At 47.6% G+C, this 20,843-nt stretch overlaps 1 protein-coding gene across 1 annotated transcript; it reads left to right on the top strand.

Annotated features, from left to right (window-relative positions):
* On the top strand, positions 1-15,623 carry KPNA7 (karyopherin subunit alpha 7). The gene is made up of 10 exons (XM_080981107.1): positions 1-118; positions 521-646; positions 2,869-2,954; positions 4,449-4,717; positions 6,305-6,387; positions 7,257-7,520; positions 9,647-9,880; positions 12,006-12,188; positions 13,070-13,219; positions 15,414-15,623. Exons 1-10 carry the CDS (start codon positions 53-55, stop codon positions 15,498-15,500), a joined length of 1,548 nt encoding a protein of 515 aa, XP_080837233.1. The 5' UTR covers positions 1-52; the 3' UTR covers positions 15,501-15,623.
* The last annotated feature ends 5,220 nt before the right edge of the window (positions 15,624-20,843 follow it).

The raw sequence follows: 20,843 nt of genomic DNA, 5'->3' as shown, positions 1-20,843 counted from the left end.
GTGCAAGGCAGCCCTGTCGGCCATTTTGTGTCTCCTGAAGACAGCTGTGAAGATGCCAGTCACCAGTGAGCAACAGAAGCGGATGCAGAAATTCAAAAACAGAGGCAAAAACCTTCTAGTAAGTATGGGGAAGCTTACCAGGACTGAGAAACGAGTCTCTAGCTAGGCCGGCTGATGGATTAGGAAGCAGCAGGGCATGTGCAGTAAAGGAAGCAGAGCAGAAATGCAAACTTGTGCTTTGCACATGGAATCTGCAGACCGGGAATCTCCATATAATTGAGACAGTAGGAACTGCAACAGAATGTTGCAGCATAGTGTTCAAGTTGGTGCTAGAATTACTGGTAGGGGCTTGAATCCCCCCCCCCTTCAAAACAGTTGGAGGCCCCTCCCTAGATTAGACTGCTGAGATGAAGGCCCTACAATGCGTACACCTGAGACTTGGCCCTGTCATCACGGCCACCCCAAGACTGTAACACTTACTTTTGCTTTTTTAGCAATACTTGACTGTCTCCCTTTCTAGGAAATGCGAAGGCAAAGAGTGGAAACGGAAGTTGAACTTCGCAAGGCGAGGAAGGACCTGCAGATCTTGAAGCGGAGGAACATCAGTGTCAGCACAGAAGATGACCTCACACCAGAGAAGAACCAGGTATGTACATAAAACCATGGAATTGTAGAGTTGGAAGGGACCTCAAGGGTCATCTAGTCCAACCCCCTGAAATGCAGGAATCTCAGCTAAAGCATCCATGACAGATGGCCATCCAACCTCTGCTTAAAAACCTCCAAGGAAGGAGAGTCCACCACCTCCCGATGGAGTCCGTTCCACTCTCAAACAGCTCATACTGTCAGAAAGTTTTTCTGTATCTTGTTTCTTGTCACTTGAAGCCATGGGTTCGAGTCCTACCCTCCAGAGCAGGAGAAAACAAGCTTGCTCCATCTTCCATGTTGACAGCCCTTGAGATATTTGAAGATGGCTATCATATCTCCTCTCAACTGAGAGGAAGTATATTCTGAGAGGAGTGGCTAACTTCTGGCACAGCAGATATAGTTGGACTCAAACTCCCATCAATCCCAGCCAGCATGGCCAAGGATGATGGGAGTCGAAGTCCAAGACATCTGGATGGGAAGGCCAATGGTTAGCCTACCTGCTCTGTAGCAGCAGCCTTCAGAATTTCCAGATGTGGCCCCGACTTTGGTCTAAATAGGTAATAGGAGACCCACTGCCATATATTTGTATGGTGATGGGGCTGCTGCTGCAACCCACTTTAATGATAATAATAATTTTATTATTTATACCCTGCCCATCTGGCTGGGTTTACCCACCCACTTTAGATCAGGATGCAACCCAGTTGTTGTCATTCCTGGTCAGAGCAACCAAAATGATCAAGGGGGTGGAGCCAATTCCCTTACCAAAAAAGCTTGTAGCAGCTGTGACTGATCCTGAGAAAAGGCAAGTCAGAAGCACCTCGACAGAAGTTTATGTAAAGGTAAAGGACTTCTGGAAGGTTAAGTCCAGTCAAAGGCGACTATGGGGTTGCAGCGCTCATCTCACTTTCAGGCCGTGGGAGCTGGTGTTTGTCCGCAGACAGCTTTCTAGCTCATGTGGCCAGCAGGACTAAACCACTTCTGGTGCAACAGGACACCGTGACGGAAACCAGAGTGCACGGAAACGCCGTTTACCTTCCCGCCGGAGTGGTACCTATTTATCTACTTGCATTGGCATGCTTTTGAACTGCTAGGTTGGCAGGAGCTGGGACAGAGCAACGGGAGCTCACCCTGTTGCAGGGATTCGAACCGCCAACCTTCCGATCAGCAAGCCCAAGAGGCTCAGTGGTTTAGACCACAGCGCCACCTGTGCCCTGAACGTGAGATGAGCGCCGCAACCCCAAAGTCTTTAGAAGTTTATGGAACCATGCATGGAATGGAGAAAGTTGACTGAGGAGGTTTTTCTCCCCCTCGTAACTTTAGAATTGGTGAGCCTCTGAAAAAGCTAGAGGGCTGAGAACAGATAAAAGATGGGACTTCTTCATGCAACTCATGATTGAACTATGGAACTCGCTGTCGTAAAGTAGTGATCCTGTGATCAAGTATTGCTGGGTGGGGCCCCTCAGGCAGGGAGCAACTCCCTCAGCCAGTAAAGTGAGATGAGCGCCGCAACCCCAGAGTCGGCCACGACTGGACCTAATGGTCAGGGGTCCCTTTACCTTTAGCTGATACCAGAGAAGAAGCCAATAGAGCCTGGTAACCCATTTTGGTGCCTGTGTGTGATTGATTAGTAGCTTGGAGGGAGAACTCTGGAAAGCGACCCCCTCCTTGACACTTAGATGGCTTTATAAGAGGATTGGGCAAATCCCTGGAGGAGAAGGTTGTCCATGACAACTAGTTACAACAGATTCCAACCTACCCAAGTTACCATGGCTAGTGTGGTGTAGTGGTTAAGAGCGGTAGTCTCGTAATCTGTTGAACCGGGTTCGCTTCCCCGCTCCTCCACATGCAGCTGCTGGGTGACCTTGGGCTAGTCGTACTTCTTTGAAGTCTCTCAGCCCCACTCACCTCACAGAGTGTTTGTTGTGGGGGAGGAAGGGAAAAGGAGAATGTTATCCGCTTTGAGACTCCTTCGGGTAGTGATAAAGCGGGATATCAAATCCAAGCTCTTCTTCTTCTTCTTCTTCTTCTTCTTCTTCTTCTTCTTCTTCTTCTTCTTCTTCTTCTTCTATGCCCCAAGTGACCATGTATTGCTTGCTGGCTTTCCATTGAGTCATCTGGTTGGCTACTTTGAGAACAAGATGCTGGACCATTGGCCGGATTCAGTAGGCTGGTCTTGTGGTCTTTGTCATGCCTGATTCATAATTCCCTTCTTCCCTAACCCAGGTTGCTCAAATTCCTTTGGAGGAAATAGTCGAGGTGCTGAAATCAGACGATCAACATCTTCTTCTCAAGGCAACCATGTCCATCAGGTATGTGAAGGCAAAGCTGATTCTTCTAACACCGCTTTCCCAATTCCAGTGCCCTTTGGAATATTGTTGGGACTACACCTCCCAGCCAGCAAGGCATGATGGGAGTTGTGGTCCAGCAACATCTGGAGGACCACAGGTGAGCTGCCACTGTTTTAAGCTCTTCCCTAGTACCTCTGCTGGGATTGCTAAGCCTTCTGAAATATCTTGGATGGCAAGGCAGGGCAAAGGTTTTCTTGCCACAGCTGCAGAGTCCCAGTCTGTTCTGCTACCCAGCAGAACCGAACGAAGCTTACAGATGAGCTGAGATGTAATAAGGGAGAGATGGAAGGAAGTAGAAATCACAAAGGAAGGCTTCAAGATTACCTTAGAAGATTGGAGAACTGAGCCCAAACTAACAAAATGAATTTTGATAGAGACAAATGTCAGGTTCTGCACTTAGGTAGGAATGCACAAATGTAAGATGGGGGACACCTGACTTGCCAGTAGTACATGTGAAAAGGGTCTAGTGGGTCTTAGTAGACGCCAAGCTCAAATTGAGTCAACAGAGTGATGCAGCAGCAAAAACGTTAATACTATTCCAGGTTGCATCACCAGAAGTATAGAGTCCAGATCAAAAGAAGTCAAAGGTACAGGTAAGGGAACCCCTGACCACAACAAAGAAGTCATAGTACTGCTCTATTCTGCCTTCATCAAACCACACACCTGGAGTCCTGTGTCCAGTTCTGGGAGCCACAATTTGGGAAGGATGTTGACAAGCTGCAGAGGAGGGCGATTAAGATGATCAAGGGTCTGGAAACCAAGCCTTAGGAGGAGCAGTTGAGATAGTTGGGCATGTTTAGCTTGGATAGGAGGAGACTATATTTAAAGGGTTGTCACACGGAAGATGGAGCAAGCTTGTTTTATCCTGTTCTGGTGGGTAGGACCTGGACCAACAGAATCAAGGGAAATGACCTCACTGCATTTGAAGCCGCCAATGTATATTGTTTCTGCAACAGTGTGCGGCCTCAGCTTGAAATCCTGTATATGTAGACTTTGTATTCCCTGACCTTTGAATCTGTCATGGTTCTACTGGCATTGCAAAATCAGGAGCAGTAGAAGTTAACTGGGAGTGCCCTGGTAGCTCTCTGGGAGAGCAACAAAGGTTTCTGACTCTGAGTTGTTTACCAATAGCTACAATTGAAAAGCTTTCCTCTCTCCCCCTCCCCAAATTAAATTGCTGCAGAAACAATGAAAGGGAAAACCAGAAGTGGAATTTAGTGTGGACGGATTGATGGACTTCTTTTTGGTGCTGATTACAAATTACTGGGCTGAGCTTGTGTTGGCCTTACAGAGGCACTCTGTTCAGCCAGCTACTATTTTGCTCATGGTTCTGGTTGCCGGATATTGGGACTTCTGGGTGTGTGTTTTTTTTAAAAATGGTGTCCTGCAAGCCTGAAGTCAGCCGACCTGTGCTAAATAGTAGATTAAGGCGCTAATCCATCTCCCCATCCACAGGAAACTACTCTCTCAACATAAGAACCCTCCCATTGACCAAGTCGTTGAAGCTGGAGTCATTCCTAAACTCGTGGACTTTTTGTATCATCACGATGCTCCAAGCTTGCAGCTAGAGGCTGCTTGGGCGCTCACTAACATTGCTTCTGGGACACCTGAGCAGACCAGAGCGGTAGTGGAGGCCAATGCTGTGCAAGGCTTGATAGTCATCTTGTCTTCTCCAAAGATGCATATCTGTGAGCAGGCTGTGTGGGCCTTGGGGAACATAGCAGGTAAGTGGCGGTGCTTTTGGATTTCCAAGATGGCAGCCAATGAACTGCTGGGTCTTGGTCAGTGAGAGCCAAACCGTCAACATTTGGGGGAGCCAACAAGTAGTAGACCATCAACATGCCAGGCTAGATCAGTCATAAAGGCAGGCAATCCCAGTTCAAGGGGCGCTTGCCCATGCTGGAACCCAGTTCTCTTGTGACTGGTTCCCAACACAGGGTACCCAGAACATTCTAGGGTCCACACGTAACTTCATGTGGAGACTTCTTGGTCCATCCTGCCTGGGCAGCAGAAAACCTTATGGCTTTCCCAGGTGCACAATGAAGTGAACTAGGGGAGGGTTGCAATTCTTGTTATTTATTTGATTTGTATACCGCAGGTTGCCGGGTAGTGGTTCACAACATAAAAATACAAAATGAGAACACAAAATAAATAACACAAACTAATAATGCCCCTTCCACAAACACATTTAAAAGGCCATAGAATGTCCCATATGGGGGGGATTGTGTTCATTTAAAAATACTGGTAGCATTATGATAAATTCAACAGTGTAAATAAGTTTTGATCGATGTAATAAGGTGAAAAAGGTAAAGATAAAGGACCCCCGGATGGTTAAGACCAGTCAAAGGCGACTATGGGATGGTGGCGCTCATCTTGCTTTCAGGCCGAGGGAGCCGGTGTTTGTCCACAGGGACTGAGCAAAGGGAGCTCACTCTGTCGCGGGGATTTGAACCGCTGACCTTCCAATCGGCAAGCCCAGGAGGCTCAGTGGTGGATTGTTGAATGGTATAAAGGTAAAGGGTAAAGGGACCCCTGCCCATTAGGTCCAGTTGTGGCTGACTCTGGGGTTGCGGCGTTCATCTCGCTTTACTGGCCGGGGGAGCTGGCGTACAGCTTCCGGGTCATGTGGCCAGCATGACTAAGCCGCTTCTGGTGAACCAGAGCAGCGCACGGAAACGCCGTTTACCTTCCCGCTGGAGCGGTACCTATTTATCTACTTGCACTTTGACGTGCTTTCAAACTGCTAGGTTGGGAGGAGCAGGGACCAAACAATGGGAGCTCACCCCTTCTTGGGGATTTGAACCACCAACCTTCTGATCGGCAAGCCCAAGAGGCTCAGTGGTTTAACCCACAGCGCCACCCGCGTCTGTTGAATGCTATAGTTCATGTAAAATATGCAGGGATGTATGGTATGCAAAATGAACCACCGAAAGAGAAGAAGGGAAGTCATTGGTTTAAAATTATTTAAATGAATATTTTGAAATGTCATTTGGAAAATATATATATATATATATAGCCATAGAATATGTCAATCCACCAGAGGCCTGGTTATAGAGAAACGTTTTCATCCTGAAGGTTTATAGTGAAGGTGCCAGGCGAGCCTCCCTGGGGAGAACATTCGACAAACGGGGAGCCACCACGGAAAAGGTGCATTGACTCTGGCGCCACCTGCTGTTGGTCTTCCTCCTCTCTGTCCCATCAGTGCCAAAGGAAACCAGCCGCCACGGATGGTTCAGGGAGAGATGACCGTGTTTCGCTATTTTCACCCACCCGGAGAGTAACTACCATTTCCAATGCTTTATCCTACGTAGGTGACGGCCCACAGTATAGAGATGTGCTGATCAGCTTCAATGTAATCCCTCCCCTCCTGTCCTTGGTGACACCTTGCACTCCGGTATGTTTCTGCTTCCGCCTGGTTTGATAGATAGATAGATAGATAGATAGATAGATAGATAGATAGATATGGCTCTCTGGAGCTGAGAAGACCAGTTAATCCATGGGTAGGCAAACTAAGGCCCGGTGGCTGGATCCAGCCCAATCGCCTTCTAAATCCAGCTTGCGGACGGTCCGGGAATCAGTGTGTTTTTACATGAGTAGAATGTGTGCTTTTATTTAAAATGCATCTCTGGGTTATTTGTGGGGCATAGGAATTTGTTCTCCTCCCCCCAAAAAAATATAGTCCAGCCCCCCACAAGGTCTGAGGGACAGTGGACTGGCCCCCTGCTGAAAAAGTTTGCTGACCTCTGGGTTAATCCCTTGAGATAACCAGTTAATCCCTTGACCTATGCAGCTGATGAATAGAAGAGGATAGGCTTGAATTAGTGGGAGAGACCTGAATGAAATCAACCCACTGCACCCTTGACTTGGCAAATCATGATCTCCCTCTGGAACAGAGTTCGTCTGCTAAGTCTGTCATTCAAGAACTGGCTGGATACAGCCATTGGTAGCTAATGGGAATACAAGAGCTCAAGAGCTGGGTGCAAGACATTGCAGTTTCTAGAACTATTGCTCAGTAGGCCAGGGATGGGAAGCCTTTAACCCTCCAGATCCTGCTGGATTCCCACTCCCAACATCCCCAGCTAGCTTGACCAGCAGTCAGGGATGATGTAATCTGTAGTCTAACAACCTCTGGAAGACCAGAGTTGAACCAATTCTTGTTCTAAGGCTTGTTCTATTCCTTGAGCTTATCCATGGCCCTGGAGTTCTGTTTCCCCACTCTGGTTTCAGCCAATGGTTTCCTTGGACATGATTCTGGTTTTCCAGGTTGGGTTCCTGCGCAACATCACATGGACGCTGTCCAACCTCTGCAGAGGCAAAAACCCGTATCCTCCCATGGGAGCTGTGCAGCAGATGCTCCCCATGCTCATGAACCTTCTGCAGTACGATGACGAGGGCATCCTTGCAGACGCCAGCTGGGCTTTCTCTTACCTGACGGACGGCTCCAATGACCGCATCCATGTGGTGGTGGAGGTCGGGGTGCTGCCGCGGCTGGTGCAGCTCTTGGCCTACGCAGACCTGCCAATCCTGGTAAGTAAAGGTAAAAAAAGGTAAGGTAAAGGACCCCTGGAGGGACGCGGGTGGCGCTGTGGTCTAAACCACAGAGCCTAGGACTTTCCGATCAGAAGGTCGGCTTTTCGAATCCCCGGAATGGGGTGAGCTCCCGTTGCTCGGTCCCTGCTCCTGCCAACCTAGCAGTTCGAAAGCACGCCAGTGCAAGTAGATAAATAGGTACCACTCTGGCGGGAAGGTAAACGGTGTTTCCGTATGCTGCTCTGGTTCGCCAGAAGCGTCTTAGTCATGCTGGCCACATGACCCAGAAGCTCTCTCGGCCAACAAAGTGAGATGAGCACTGCAACCCCAGAGTCGTCCACGACTGGACCTAATGGTCAGGGGTCCCTTTACCTTTTTAAAGGGCCCCTGGACGGTTAAGTCCAGTCAAAGGCGACTATGGGGTTGCAGCGCTCATCTTGCTTTACAGGCCAAAGGAGCCAGCGTTTGTCCACAGACAGCTTTCCGGGTCACGTGGCCAGCAGGACTAAACCGCTACTGGCGCACCGTGATGGAAACCAGAGTGCACAGAAACGCTATTTACCTTCCTGCTGCAGGGGTAACTGTTTATCTACTTGCACTGGCGTGCTTTCAAACTGCTAGGTTGGCAGGAGCTGGGATAAAGCAATGGGAGCTCACCCTGTTGTGAGGATTCGAACCACTGACCTTCTAATTGGCAAGCACAAGATGCTCAGTGGTTTAGACCACAGCGCCACCTGCGTAAGAGGCGTTTAGGAAAAGCAGTGCCACATAGTCTTGCTTGCTACTGCTAAATATATTTCTCCCTTTCCCTCGATGGCACAGGTCATCTGTTGGGATGGACCAGAAATTCAGTTCAGCTCACATCCCAACAACACGAGAACAGAAACACAGCCTTGCTTTGAAACCTGCACTTCTCTGAATTTTACAATGCAGGTCTCCGGCCAAATAACGAGTACAATAATGCAAATATTGGGGTATTAAGATGCAAATATTTCTTACGATAATGCATCACAGTGTTTCTGAAGCTTGGGTCGCCAGCTGTTGCTATGCTACAACTCCCATCATCCCTAGCTAGCAGGACCCAGTGATCAGGGATGATGGGAGTTGTAGTCCAACAACACCTGGTGACACAAGTTGAGAAACGCTGTATTGTTTTGTATGCGTAACACACAAAATATATTACATTGGGGAAAATAGCCTGCAAAAGCATGTCAATCGAGAGAACTTAGCACTAAGATGTGGGTGAATTTTTTATTTTTTTATTTTTATATACATTTTTATTGGTTTTTTAACATATCATTTTCAACAATCCTTTAACATAGCTTCTTATCTTATACAATATTTTAGACTTCCATCAACAACCTCTGATGATTTCCCATTCTTTATCACTTATTCTTCATTTCTAAATTTCTCTATTACTCTTAATTATCATTAACTGATAATTCTCTTCATAGTCTTTCTTGCAATATTTCAAATAGTCCTCCTTACAGAACTTCCTACTAGCGTAATCTGTTCATTACAATTGCTTTTCAAATAATTCATATATTTGTGGGTGAATTTTTTAAGGAAAAATAATTCACAAATAGGGACGCGGGTGGCGCTGTGGGTAAAACCTCAGTGCCTAGGACTTGCCGATCGTATGGTCAGTGGTTCGAATCCCTGCGGCGGAGTGAGCTCCCGTCTTTCGGTCCCAGCTCCTGCCCACCTAGCAGTTCGAAAGCACCCCTAAGTGCAAGTAGATAAATAGGTACCGCTTTATAGCGGGAAGGTAAACGGCGTTTCCGTGTGCTGCGCTGGTGCCGGCTCGCCAGAGCAGCTTCGTCACGCTAGCCACGTGACCCGGAAGTGTCTCTGGACAGCGCTGGCCCCCGGCCTCTTAAGTGAGATGGGCGCACAACCCTAGAGTCGGACACGACTGGCCCGCACAGGCAGGGGTACCTTTACCTTTACCTAATTCACAAATGCGTGTGGAGAAGATTGGAAAAATGAGAGCTTGAGAGGAACTTGCATGCACAAATCCATCCAACCATCCCTGTATTTGTGAGTTATGCTCAGAATACTGGTGGCGTCTCCAGCACCCCTGGTTAATCTATACTTTTTCTGCACCTTGTTTTTTGTTTCAGACTCCAGCTCTCCGCACTCTGGGCAACATAGTCACTGGCACAGACGAGCAGACGCAGATGGCCATTGACGCTGGTGTGCTGTCTGTCTTGCCACACCTCCTGCACCACCCAAAGCCATCCATACAGAAGGAGGCAGCCTGGGCTTTGAGCAACATTGCAGCAGGGCCCAGCAGCCAGATACAGCAGCTCATCACTTGCGGCCTCCTGCCTCCCCTGGTGGAGCTGCTGGAGAAGGTAACGTTTCGCATTGTCCTGGGTTCCCTAGCTCAGGCTGGGGAACGCTGCCGGAAATTGCTAAATGTTGGTGGAAGGGTGTGTTAAGACAAGAGGCAAGACACAGCGATAACAGCAAGAACCTTTCTTGAACTTCATAACTGGGAAATAGGGGCAAAACAACTGCTTATACAGTGGTACCTTGGGTTACAAACACTTCAGGTTACAAACTCCGCTAACCCAGAAGTAGTACCCAGGGTTGCGAACTTTGCCCCAGGATGAGAACGGAAATCGTGCGCCGGCGGCACAACGGCAGCGGGAGGCCCCATTAGCGAAAGCACGCCTGAGGTTAAGAACAGTTTCGGGTTAAGAACGGACCTCCGGAATGAATTACCGTATTTTTCGCTCCATAAGACATACCTAGTTTTTAGAGAAGGAAAGGGGGAAAGCCCCGTTTTTGGGGGGGATCAGCTCACAGTTGTGCAGCTTCTTTTGCGAAGGGGAAAAGCCCCCTTTTTTGAGGATTAGCTCAAAGTTGTTGAGCTTACTTTGCAAAGGGAAAAAAATCCTGTTTTTATGGGGCTCAACTCACAGTTCTGCAGCTTCTTTAGGAAAGGAAAGGGAGCCGTTTCTACAGTTTCCAGACAGATAATCTAATCAGCCAGTCACATGTCGCTGGGGAAACAAACAGCCTCCGTCTGCAGAACATTCAACAATGGAGGCCTGGGAAAGGGGCCGGGGCCGGAAAGGGAGCCAGCGATTGACCACACATTCGCTCCATAAGACGCACAGACATTTCCCCTTACTTTTTAGGAGGAAAAATTGTGTCTTGTGGAGCAAAAAATATGGTAAGTTCGTAACCCCAGGTACCACTGTAGACATTCCTGAAAGGCTGGGACACTCCCACTCCCCCCGTGATTGGCTGTCTAAACTTCCAAGCTGCGAATCACAACTCAGAGTTCAAGGGCCAATGGCAGAGGCCCCAGTCTTGAAATGTTCTGTGATTGGACATCATGTATCGAATCAGAACACAGGAGCTCAGAATCCTTAGTCCAGACTCAAGCTCAGGCAAGCACAGACCACTGAATACATAACACCGAGTACACACAGAAAAGGATTGCCCTTCCTGAGAATCTGCATTCCCCTCCACCTTAAATGAAAGAAGAATGTCCTTATGGTATCATATCTGTTTAGGGGAATGTGAAAATCTCTGGAACTGGAGGGTGCTTCTGCATGACTCTTACCCCTGCCCATGACATGACTGCCAAACCCATGCAAGTTTTTAAATATTAGACAGGTGACATCTGTTGCACTGTTTTCGATGGCTGCTCTGCTAAAAGCTTTTCTGATTAGGCAAGGCTATCCAAGCATGTTGTTTAATTATGTACAGATCTTGCTTTTAAAAAGCAACAGTCGACTCTATGCATTTTGATACTTTAACAAGCAAATGTAATAAATTATGTTGACTTTATTTGAATTTTTATGAATATTATACATTTTATGAAAACTGCTTAGTGGGGAACTTTTGGCCTTCCAGGTGTTGCTGAACTACAAATCGAAAAAAAGCCTAGCCCAGTGACCAGGGATTATGGGAATTGTAGTCCAACAAACAGCTGGAGACCCAAGTTTGGGAAACACTAATCTAGAGGGCCAAAGGTTTCCAAATCTGATTAGGCAGTATAGAAGTCTTGCTAAACGAAAATAAATGCATGTTTCGTATAAAGCAAGTCATGCCTTATTTATAGTAAGTGGTTTCTGCTTTCGTTGGGGTGGGATAGGTGAGAGTCCTGCTATCAGCTGTTGCATGCTGAGTGCTGTTCACTGTTAAATTACAGTGGTACCTCAGGTTAAGAACTTAATTCGTTCTGGAGGTCCGTTCTTAACCTGAAACTGTTCTTAACCTGAAGCACCACTTTAGCTAATGGGGCCTCCCGCTGCCGCCGCGCTGCCACCGCCACGCGATTTCTGTTCTCATCCTGAAGCAAAGTTCTTAACCCGAGGTACTATTTCTGGGTTAGCGGGGTCTGTAACCTGAAGCGTCTGTAACCTGAAGCATCTGTAACCCGAGGTACCACTGTACTAGAACAGGCTGATCTGCAGCCGTCTTGTATTCACTTGCCTGCCCATCCTTCCCCACCTTCAACAGGGAGACATCAGGGCCCAAAGGGAGGCTGTGTGGGCGGTTGCCAACTTCACCACTGGAGGGACGGAGCAGCAGGTGGAGGAAATGGTCCAGGTGGGGGTCCTTAAACCTCTGCTGAACTTGCTGGCTATCAAAGATGCCAAAATTATCCTCGTCGTCTTGGACAGCATCTCTAGTTTCTTCCTGGTAAGTGTGCGTATTTTATCGCTGCTTCTCTGGTAGGCTTCCTGGGAGAACTGATATTGGCGGGGGGGGGGGGGGAGAGACAGATGTCAGCAATAACTCACCAGGTGTCCATGCAGTTAACTCTTTATTCAAAGAAACCAAACAGCTCAGGCCTAGTGAGCACAGCAACCCTTCCCAGTAGTACATCTTGCCCCAGTGAAGCAGGTCAGAAGGTCTCCACGTTCCCACACCTCTCTAAATCTACTTCTCTGGTTTTCCCTCAAGCAATCTGTTGCTTCTTCATCTTGCCTGTCTTTGCTCGGCTGTCGTCTTACCTCTTCAGGTTCTTGGAGACCGGGGGCCGGGGAGGGGAGCTTGTTGTAGCAGGACGGAAAGTCACCCACGACTCTTCCCCAACCTGATTCATCTCTTTCTCTCGGCCTCCTTTCTCTCCTGCTTCTGCCTCTGATTCTGGACTGCTCTCTGCCACAGAGTCTCCCTGCTCACTAAGCCCTGTTACTTCTTCAGCTTCCGACACCTCCTCTTCCCAGGCTTCTCCCTCTGACCGCTCCTCATTGTCCCACCACCTCTCCTCTGGCTCTGAGCCTTCTTCCCTTGAAGGTTCACCAGTTGGTTCCTCCCACCGTTCCTCTGCATCCAACCAGTCCAGAACAACTGAGCAGCGTTCTAACCTGGAATCGATGCTGTTGCAGGAAGTACACAGTTTTTCCTCTTTGGCGCAGGGTTGCAGGCAGCTCAGTAGTAGAGAATCTGCCTTGCATCCAAGTTCATCCCCTCGCATCTCCTGGCAGGGCTTTCCACCTGGAAAAATAGGGGGTCTGCTGCCAATCGGTGTAGACATTACTGAACTAGATGGACCCTGCATTGTATCCCAATATTAGGCTGCTGAGAAGCTGGGTGCAACGCAGAAGCTGTGCCTTTTGGTGGAAGAGCTTGGGGGCCTGGAGAAGATTGAAGCCCTCCAGACTCACGAGAACACCTTTGTCTACCGAGCTGCCCTGGGCCTCATTGAGAAATATTTTCCTGACAACGTAAGTAGCTGCTGGCATTGGTCTCCCTGCACATTTTGGAAGGTCCAGCATCTGAGCAGAGAGAGTTAAGGGCACTGCAGCTGGGTAATTCCTACCTCCGCCCTAAAGATTTTATTTACTTAATGGAAACACAGCAAAGCCCAAAAATAACCTTACACAAAAGGAAGGGGAGAAATTAGTGAAAACTAGAGATATCAGAAGGGACGCGGGTGGCGCTGTGGGTTAAACCACAGAACCTAGGACTTGCCGATCAGAAGGTTGGCGGTTCGAATCCCCGCGACGGGGTGAGCTCCCATTGCTCAGTCCCTGCTCCTGCCAACCTAGCAGTTCGAAAGCATGTCAAAGTGCAAGTAGATAAATAGGTACCACTCTGGCGGGAAGGTAAACGGCGTTTTCGTGCGCTGCTCTGGTTCTCCAGAAGCGGCTTAGTCATGCTGGCCGCATGACCCGGAAGCTGTACGCCGGCTCCCTCGGCCAATAAAGCGAGATGAGCGTCGCAACCCCAGAGTCGGTCACGATTGGACCTAATGGTCAGGGGTCCCTTTACCTTTACCTAGAGATATCAGAATTCTGTAATCATACTCCCTTCCATCCTAGGCATGTCATAATGGAGTGAATCGGGAACAATTGGGCAGTGGCCATTTTTATGCTGCTTTTCCCCAATAAAATGCAGCAGCAACAACAACAATAAAAAAAATTATTTGTACCCCGCCCTCCCTGGCCAGAGCCGGGCTCAGGGCGGCTAACATCATAAAGCCTTGTCTTTACATGCCAATCTAGCTGGGGTAGTACAAGAGGTTGCCAGTGCAGAGAAAAAAGTGAGCCTTGCTTTTCATAATGCAACATTTTCTCTCCCTCCTATTGTTAGTCTGTCACCAAGAGCTTAACACAAACCAGGCTTGCAGCTCCATAGCAGAACTCGGTCACAGAACTTCTTTTCGTTCCAAATGCAGACATACACACATTTCCCCGTAGGCTCTATAAAAAAGTTCCCCAGTTCACAGGACAGCAGGATTTCCAGGAGTCCCCTTGACGCTGACGTTTCTAAGTTTGAATAATAGTTCCCACCCACGAGAGAAGGCGTTGGCCTCCTCACCGCCCTGCCCTGACAAAATACAGATATCGCAAACCAAAGTCCACCTCTTGCTTCGAAACAATTGTTTAAATGTGTGCACTGGAGACAGCCAGCCAGTGACAAGCGGCACAATTCATTGGCTAAGATTTCTTCAGTTGGGTGACGTCAGGGAAAGGGAGCGCAGGGCAACAGGAGAGCATCTGCTTGGCCTGTAGAAGGTTTTTCTGGGTTCAGTTCCAAATGGCATCTCCAGGTAGGACTAGGAAAGATTCCTTGCCTGCAATCTTGGATAAATGCTGCCGGCCAGTGTTGACACAACTAAAGTACCACATTTTTCGCTCTATAGGACGCACTTTTCCCCCTCCAAAAATTAAGGGGAAATGTGTGTGCATCCTATGGAGCGAATGCAGGCTCCTTGGCTTCAGCGATAGCAACGCGAACCCTCCGAAGCGCAGAGGGAGTGCTCCCTCCACGCTCCGGAGGCTTCGCGCTGCTTTCGCTGAAGCCTGGAGAGCGAGAGGGGTTGGTGCACACTGACCCCTCTCACTCTCCAGGCTTCAGGGATAGCCGCCTGAAGCCTTTGGAGCGCAGCGGGAACTCGCACTGCGCTCCAAAGGCTTCAGGTTCCTTTTGCGGAAGTCAGGAGAGCAAGACTCTCCCGGCTTCAGCAGAGAGGGAGAGCTGCGCAGCGCCCCTTCAGCGAAGCGGGAGGAGAAATGGAAGGGGCTTCGTTTCTCCTGCCGCTTCGCTGAAGGGGCGCTGAGCAGAGAGGGGGAGATATTTTTTTTCTTGTTCTCCCCCTCTAAAACAAGATGCATCCTATGGTCAGGTGCGTCCTATAGAGCGAAAAATACGGTAGGTGGATCAGAGTTTTGACTATCTGAGGCAGCGTAAGACAGCATTCCTGCAAACTACAGAATAGTTCTCTCTTCTCCCCGATTCCTGGGCAGTGTATTTCTGTGAAGACTGCTAGAGAGTTATTGGGTAGAGTAACAAACTGGGATTTTTGGAATGGGGGACTTGGCAGTTGCAGAATCTATTGCAGGTTTGAAGAGGCCATGCAGTTCAATGATTGTTCCCTCTTCTCTTTCTCCTCCACCTTGACCTCTTCATCATCAGCAAGGTGAAAACTCGGTTTCAGAAACAGGCGAAGGAACAGCCCCTTCACCTTTCTTGACTGATATGCAAGACTGCTTTAAATTCTGACTGGGAGACCCAGCCCACAACACACTTTCTTGACTTGGTGAAAGGCACCACGTTTGACTCGGCTATTTAAAAGCACCACCAGGGGAACGGGGTTCATTTGTAATGAATAAATACTGCTTTTGTAATGAATGAATAATGTAAAAATAAATCCTGCATTTGTACAAATCTGCATCTCAAGCCAGCTCTTTCAGGGAAAACAGCCTTAGAATTACCTGCTCCATTTTTAACTGCAAAAAAAAATAAGTCAAAACAAAAACCGGAATTGTTGTACCAGGTTAGCAGAGCACTCTAATTTACTTTAATTGTGCAAAACTAAATTTCTGGTCTGCGCTTGAACCTCTCCTGCAAAATGCTGACATTCTCCAGGTTGCACATCTTTCCCCTGTGCAACAAGCAAAAAACAGATCTCCACATCCCATCTCTCAACCTCTTCCTCAAAGCTTGTTGGTTTCCTGCAAAACACCTACTTATGCAAGTGACGAGTGGCCAAACCACTTGTGAAAGATGTGTCACTTGTTCAACAGTTCTCATTTCTGCTATAGCAAGAATACCAAAACAACAAGTAGCAGGCATCTGTCGAATGTTTGTTCCACGTGCGCAATATGTTTTCACAATATTCAGTATACAGAAAAAAGGGGGGGAACAATGTGGAATGAGAACGCAACACAGAGCAGAGATGCTGAAGCTAACAAAATACAGGACAGTCATTATGCTATCATTGTAGCCTGATATTCTGAGGGAACTGGGTGATTATGTTGTGATTTATCCATAGAAGAAATAGGAACACACCAAACTGCAAAAAAAAAAAAAGTTAGCGTGCTTGCTTTGTCTTCTGGCTACCTTTAATTTAGGTGAATGTGTTTCTAACAGGGCTGCCTGCCAAACCTTTGCATATCAGAATTCCATTATTATTAACAGCAATAATAATTTGTTAGCTGCTTTATTTTGCAAACCAAAAAAAAAAAAAAAAGGGTGCTTAAATGAAATGCATTCCAATATTTCACAACCTTATTTTAAAAGTAACTTCAGTGAACCGGTTAGCCGACCCACTGAATGAAATTTGTGCTTTAAAAAGAGGCAAACCCAAAGGAGCATCGGCTTGCAGAAATAGATTCCCAGCTCACCCTGGGTGTTTACTATCATTAGCAACAAACCAGACCCTGCGGGGAATAGCTGAGTTTCGCTTTACAACATCACGGGACAGGCTGCTCTTTGAGGGTGTTTCCCAGGCCTGAGGATGCAACTGAAGCTACCTGTGGCCGTCTTACCAGTGTCCTGGCAATCCCTCCTGCAAGAAGTATTTGTGGCCGTTTTGTGGGGAAGATCATGTCTTGTTTGTAGGCTTCCCATAATGGGAATCTGGCTGATGTCTCTGAGAACAGGATAATAATAATATAATAATAATAAATTTTATTTATATCCCAACCTCACCGGCCAGAACCGGGCTCAGGGCAGCTAACATCAAAATATATAATACATTAAGACATAAAATTCAGCAATCATCTGAAATACAGCTTAAAATTGGATTACAGTGGTACCTCGGGTTACAGACGCTTCAGGTTACAGACTCTGCTAACCCAGAAATAGTACCTCGGGTTAAGAACTTTGCTTCAGGATGAGAACAGAAATAACAGCGCAGCGGCAGTGGGAGGCCCCATTAGCTAAAGTGGTACCTCAGGTTCAGAATAGTTTCAGGTTAAGAACGAACCCCCAGAACGAATTCAGTTCTTAACCCGAGGTACCACTGTAAAATCAAAATCAAATCAGATGGCTACCCGCAAATTATATCTAACTATAGGGGCTGGGACAAGGGACGTGGGTGGCACTGTGGGTTAAACCACAGAGCCTAGGACTTGCCGATCAGAAGGTCGGCAGTTCGAATCCCCACGACAGGGTGAGTTCCCATTGCTCGGTCCCTGCTCCTGCCCACCTAGCAGTACGAAAGCATGTCAAAGTGCAAGTAGATAAATAGGTACCGCTCAGGCGGGAAGGTAAACGGTGTTTCCGTGCGCTGCTCTGGTTCGACCAGAAGTGGCTTAGTCATGCTGGCCACATGACCTGGAAGCTGTACGCTGGCTCCCTGTGCCGCAACCCTAGAGTCGGTCACAACTGGACCCAATGGTCAGGGGTCCCTTTACCTTTACCTTTACCTTTATAGGGGTTGGGAACCTTAAGTATTCACCAGCATAGTGGACTAGATGGGCCATGGGCCTGATCCAGAAGGCCTTGTCTTATATTCTTATTGGCCTCTTTGGGCTTTGCCCACAACCACCTCAAAAAAAAATAATAATTCACAAGCACTTGAGGGGTTGTATGCCAAGGTGTGCCCTACAGGTGGTGGCAAAATCTGATTTGGGCCAAATGTTAATGGAAACCAATCCAAGTCACACATTCCAAAACAATATATGAACCAAAACGCAACTATCCTTCGAAATCTGAACTTACCCCAAGGTTGCGATGCAATTCTCTGGCCAAATGATGTGTGCACAAAGGTGTGCGTTAGAGGAAAATGTGCGTGTAAATGCGTATATTAGTGAATGTTACATACAAAATTGCATTACATTAGGTTTATGCTTTACAAAAACATGCCTCTTGGACAAAATTGCATACCAAAAATGTGTATATTAGGATAAATTCACTCTAAAATGCTGGCAAATGTTCAAGAGCACTTTTTAAAAAATTACAATCTGGTGGGGAAATATGCAGAACTGAATTTATGATTGGAAAAATGAGAAAGAGATTGACAGGCTGACTCATCCCTTGTCGTCCTGACCATATTCCTGGTTCCTGGTTTACTATTCCAACCCATGGCTAACAGCCAAGTAGGGTGAAGGGAGCCAGTGGAGGAAATCAGCTGAGTGTGGAAAGCAAGCTTCTTCCCAGACCAGATGATGTGTAATGCCTCTCCTTTGTGAAACGGGAAGTTTGAGGAAACTCTGGTCTTGCAATTGTGGTTGGCGCACGGAAACCTGAATTCTCACCTCCTGTGCGAAGAAGAACTTGCAGAAACTCCACTCCTAGTCCTAGACTGCATCGTGAAATCATTTAGCCACTTTACGGTCACAGCCATATCATGCATTTAAAGTATTCTAATGCTCCTGCCAACCTAGCAGTTCAAAAGCACGTCCAAGTGCAAGTAGATAAATAGGTACCACTCCGGCGGGAAGGTGAACGGCGTTTCCGTGCGCTGCTCTGGTTCGCCAGAAGCGGCTTAGTCATGCTGGCCACATGACCCGGAAGCTGTACGCCGGCTCCCTCGGCCAGTAAAGCGAGATGGGCGCTGCAACCCCAGAGTCGGCCATGACTGGACCTAATGGTCAGGGGTCCCTTTACCTTTACCTTAATACCAAATGAACAGTCATGGCTTCCACTCAAAATTCTGGGAATTATAGCTTGTTCAGGGTGCTGGGAATTGTAGCTCTACGAAGGAGTCTCAGCACCCTACACTAGGATTCGCAGGATTCTTTGGAGGAACTCATTACTGTTGAATGATTTAAGAGGGCTTCACATGTGTGATGTGGATGTGATAGTGGGATAGGGAAGAAATTCCATTCAGTTTGCATTTGAAGGCAAACCCACCAAATTTGCATCACCTGTAATGCAAAAACTGAAACACAGCAATCCTTCAAAATTCACCCTAACATGAATTTTGCAAAACGGTTTTCCAGCCAATATGTACAGAAATGCATGTGCTAGAGCAGCGGTTCTCAACCTGTGGGTCCCCAGATGTTGTTGGACTACAACTCCCATCATCCTTGAGCTCTGGCCTTGCTAGCTAGGGGTGATGGGAGTTGTAGTCCAACAACATCTGGACACCCACAGGTTGAGAAAGGCTGTGCTAGAGCATGGGTAGGCAAACTAAGGCCCAAGGGTCGGATCCGACCCAATTGCCTTCTAAATCCGGCCTGCGGACAGTCCGGGAATCAGCGTGTTTTTACATGAGTAGAATGTGTCCTTTTATTTAAAATGCATCTCTGGGTTATTTGTGGGGCATAGGAATTCGTTCACTTTCTCTCCCCCCCCCCCCAAATATAGCCCAGTCCCCAACAAGGTCTGAGGGACAATGGACTGGCTCCCTGCTGAAAAAGTTTGCTGACCCCTGTGCTAGAGGAATGCATGGTTCATATATGAGTAAAAGTAACATACAAAAATACGTTGTGTTAGTGGGTATCGCTTTGGGGAAATGTGTGTATCAGGCAAAATTGCGTACAGTGGTACCTCTGGTTAAGAACTTAATTAATTCCGGAGGTCCATTCTTAACCTGAAACTGTTCTTAACCTGAGATACCACTTTAGCTAATGGGGCCTCCCGCTGCTGCCGTACTGCTGCTGCGCGATTTCTGTTCTCATCCTGAAGCAAAGTTCTTAACACGAGGTACTATTTCTGGGTTAGCGGAGTCTGTAACCTGAAGCGTCTGTAACCTGAAGCGTCTGTAACCCGAGGAACCGCTGTACAAAGATATGTCCATTACCAGAAATTTGCACTGAAACGCTGGCGAATTTTCACGAGGACCTTAAAAAATAAACAAAATTGCAAACTGATGTGGAAATATGGAGAACTAAATTTAAGACTGGGAAAATGAGAAACGGAGAGAACCTGAGATTGGCATGTTTTCTTCTCCCATTCATGGTGTATAGGTGGGGCACACTGCAAAGCACAGTGGTCGTGTGAGGGGTCATAGCCCCTGCCTGCCTAAATTAGCCCAAATGATGCACCACAGAGTTGAAGCATCACAACCACCCCTCAAAGCTGCTTTTCAGGTTACGCTGAGATTCCTCCCTGCCTTCCACTCATCCTCTTGTCATCTCACTGGCTAATTATATTTTAATCACCTTGTTCCCAAAAAAACACCTGGAGGGCATTTGACTCCAACGTAGACACCATGATGAACTGCACACGAGTTTGCCAGGTTTCCCAATTGGGTTGCTGAATGCCATCAATATTGCTGGCGCGATCCTTGGACCAGCCATCCCTGGTGGGATGTTTTGTACTCCGACTCCCATCAGCCCTGTCCATTGGCCATGCTAGCAGAGGCTGATGGGAGTTGGAGTCCCAAATATTGGGAAGGCACAAGGCTGGGTAAAGCTGCCCTATTAGGTTGATTCAGGGTATATATGGATATGATGATGCGTGTATTTGTGAGTGGGGGAGAGGCGGGAGTCAAGAAGTATGTCTGCATCTTAGTGCATTAGTGAGGTAGCTAAAAGTCTCTCTCTGAGCTCTTGTGAAAGCAAAAATTCAACAGGTGAAGCTGCCAGCCTTGATTCTTCATCAGAAAGGCTTCAGATGGAACAGTGGGAATGTATGTGGCCTAAAGGGTTAAAATTTACATTGTGTTATGAC

This window comes from Podarcis pityusensis, assembly GCF_964106645.2.
Source record: "Podarcis pityusensis genome assembly, chromosome: 14".
Lineage (NCBI taxonomy): Eukaryota > Metazoa > Chordata > Lepidosauria > Squamata > Lacertidae > Podarcis > Podarcis pityusensis.
Note: the sequence above shows the minus strand (reverse complement) of the source record. Positions and strands in the feature narration are given on the sequence as shown.

Excerpts from the sequence above, each read along its gene's own strand:
- KPNA7 (XM_080981107.1), top strand. The coding sequence starts at position 53 with ATGCCAGTCACCAGTGAGCAACAGAAGCGGATGCAGAAATTCAAAAAC. Across the intron at positions 119-520 it reads ACAGAGGCAAAAACCTTCTA|GAAATGCGAAGGCAAAGAGT; the intron begins GTAAGTATGGGG and ends CTCCCTTTCTAG. Across the intron at positions 647-2,868 it reads TCACACCAGAGAAGAACCAG|GTTGCTCAAATTCCTTTGGA; the intron begins GTATGTACATAA and ends TCCCTAACCCAG.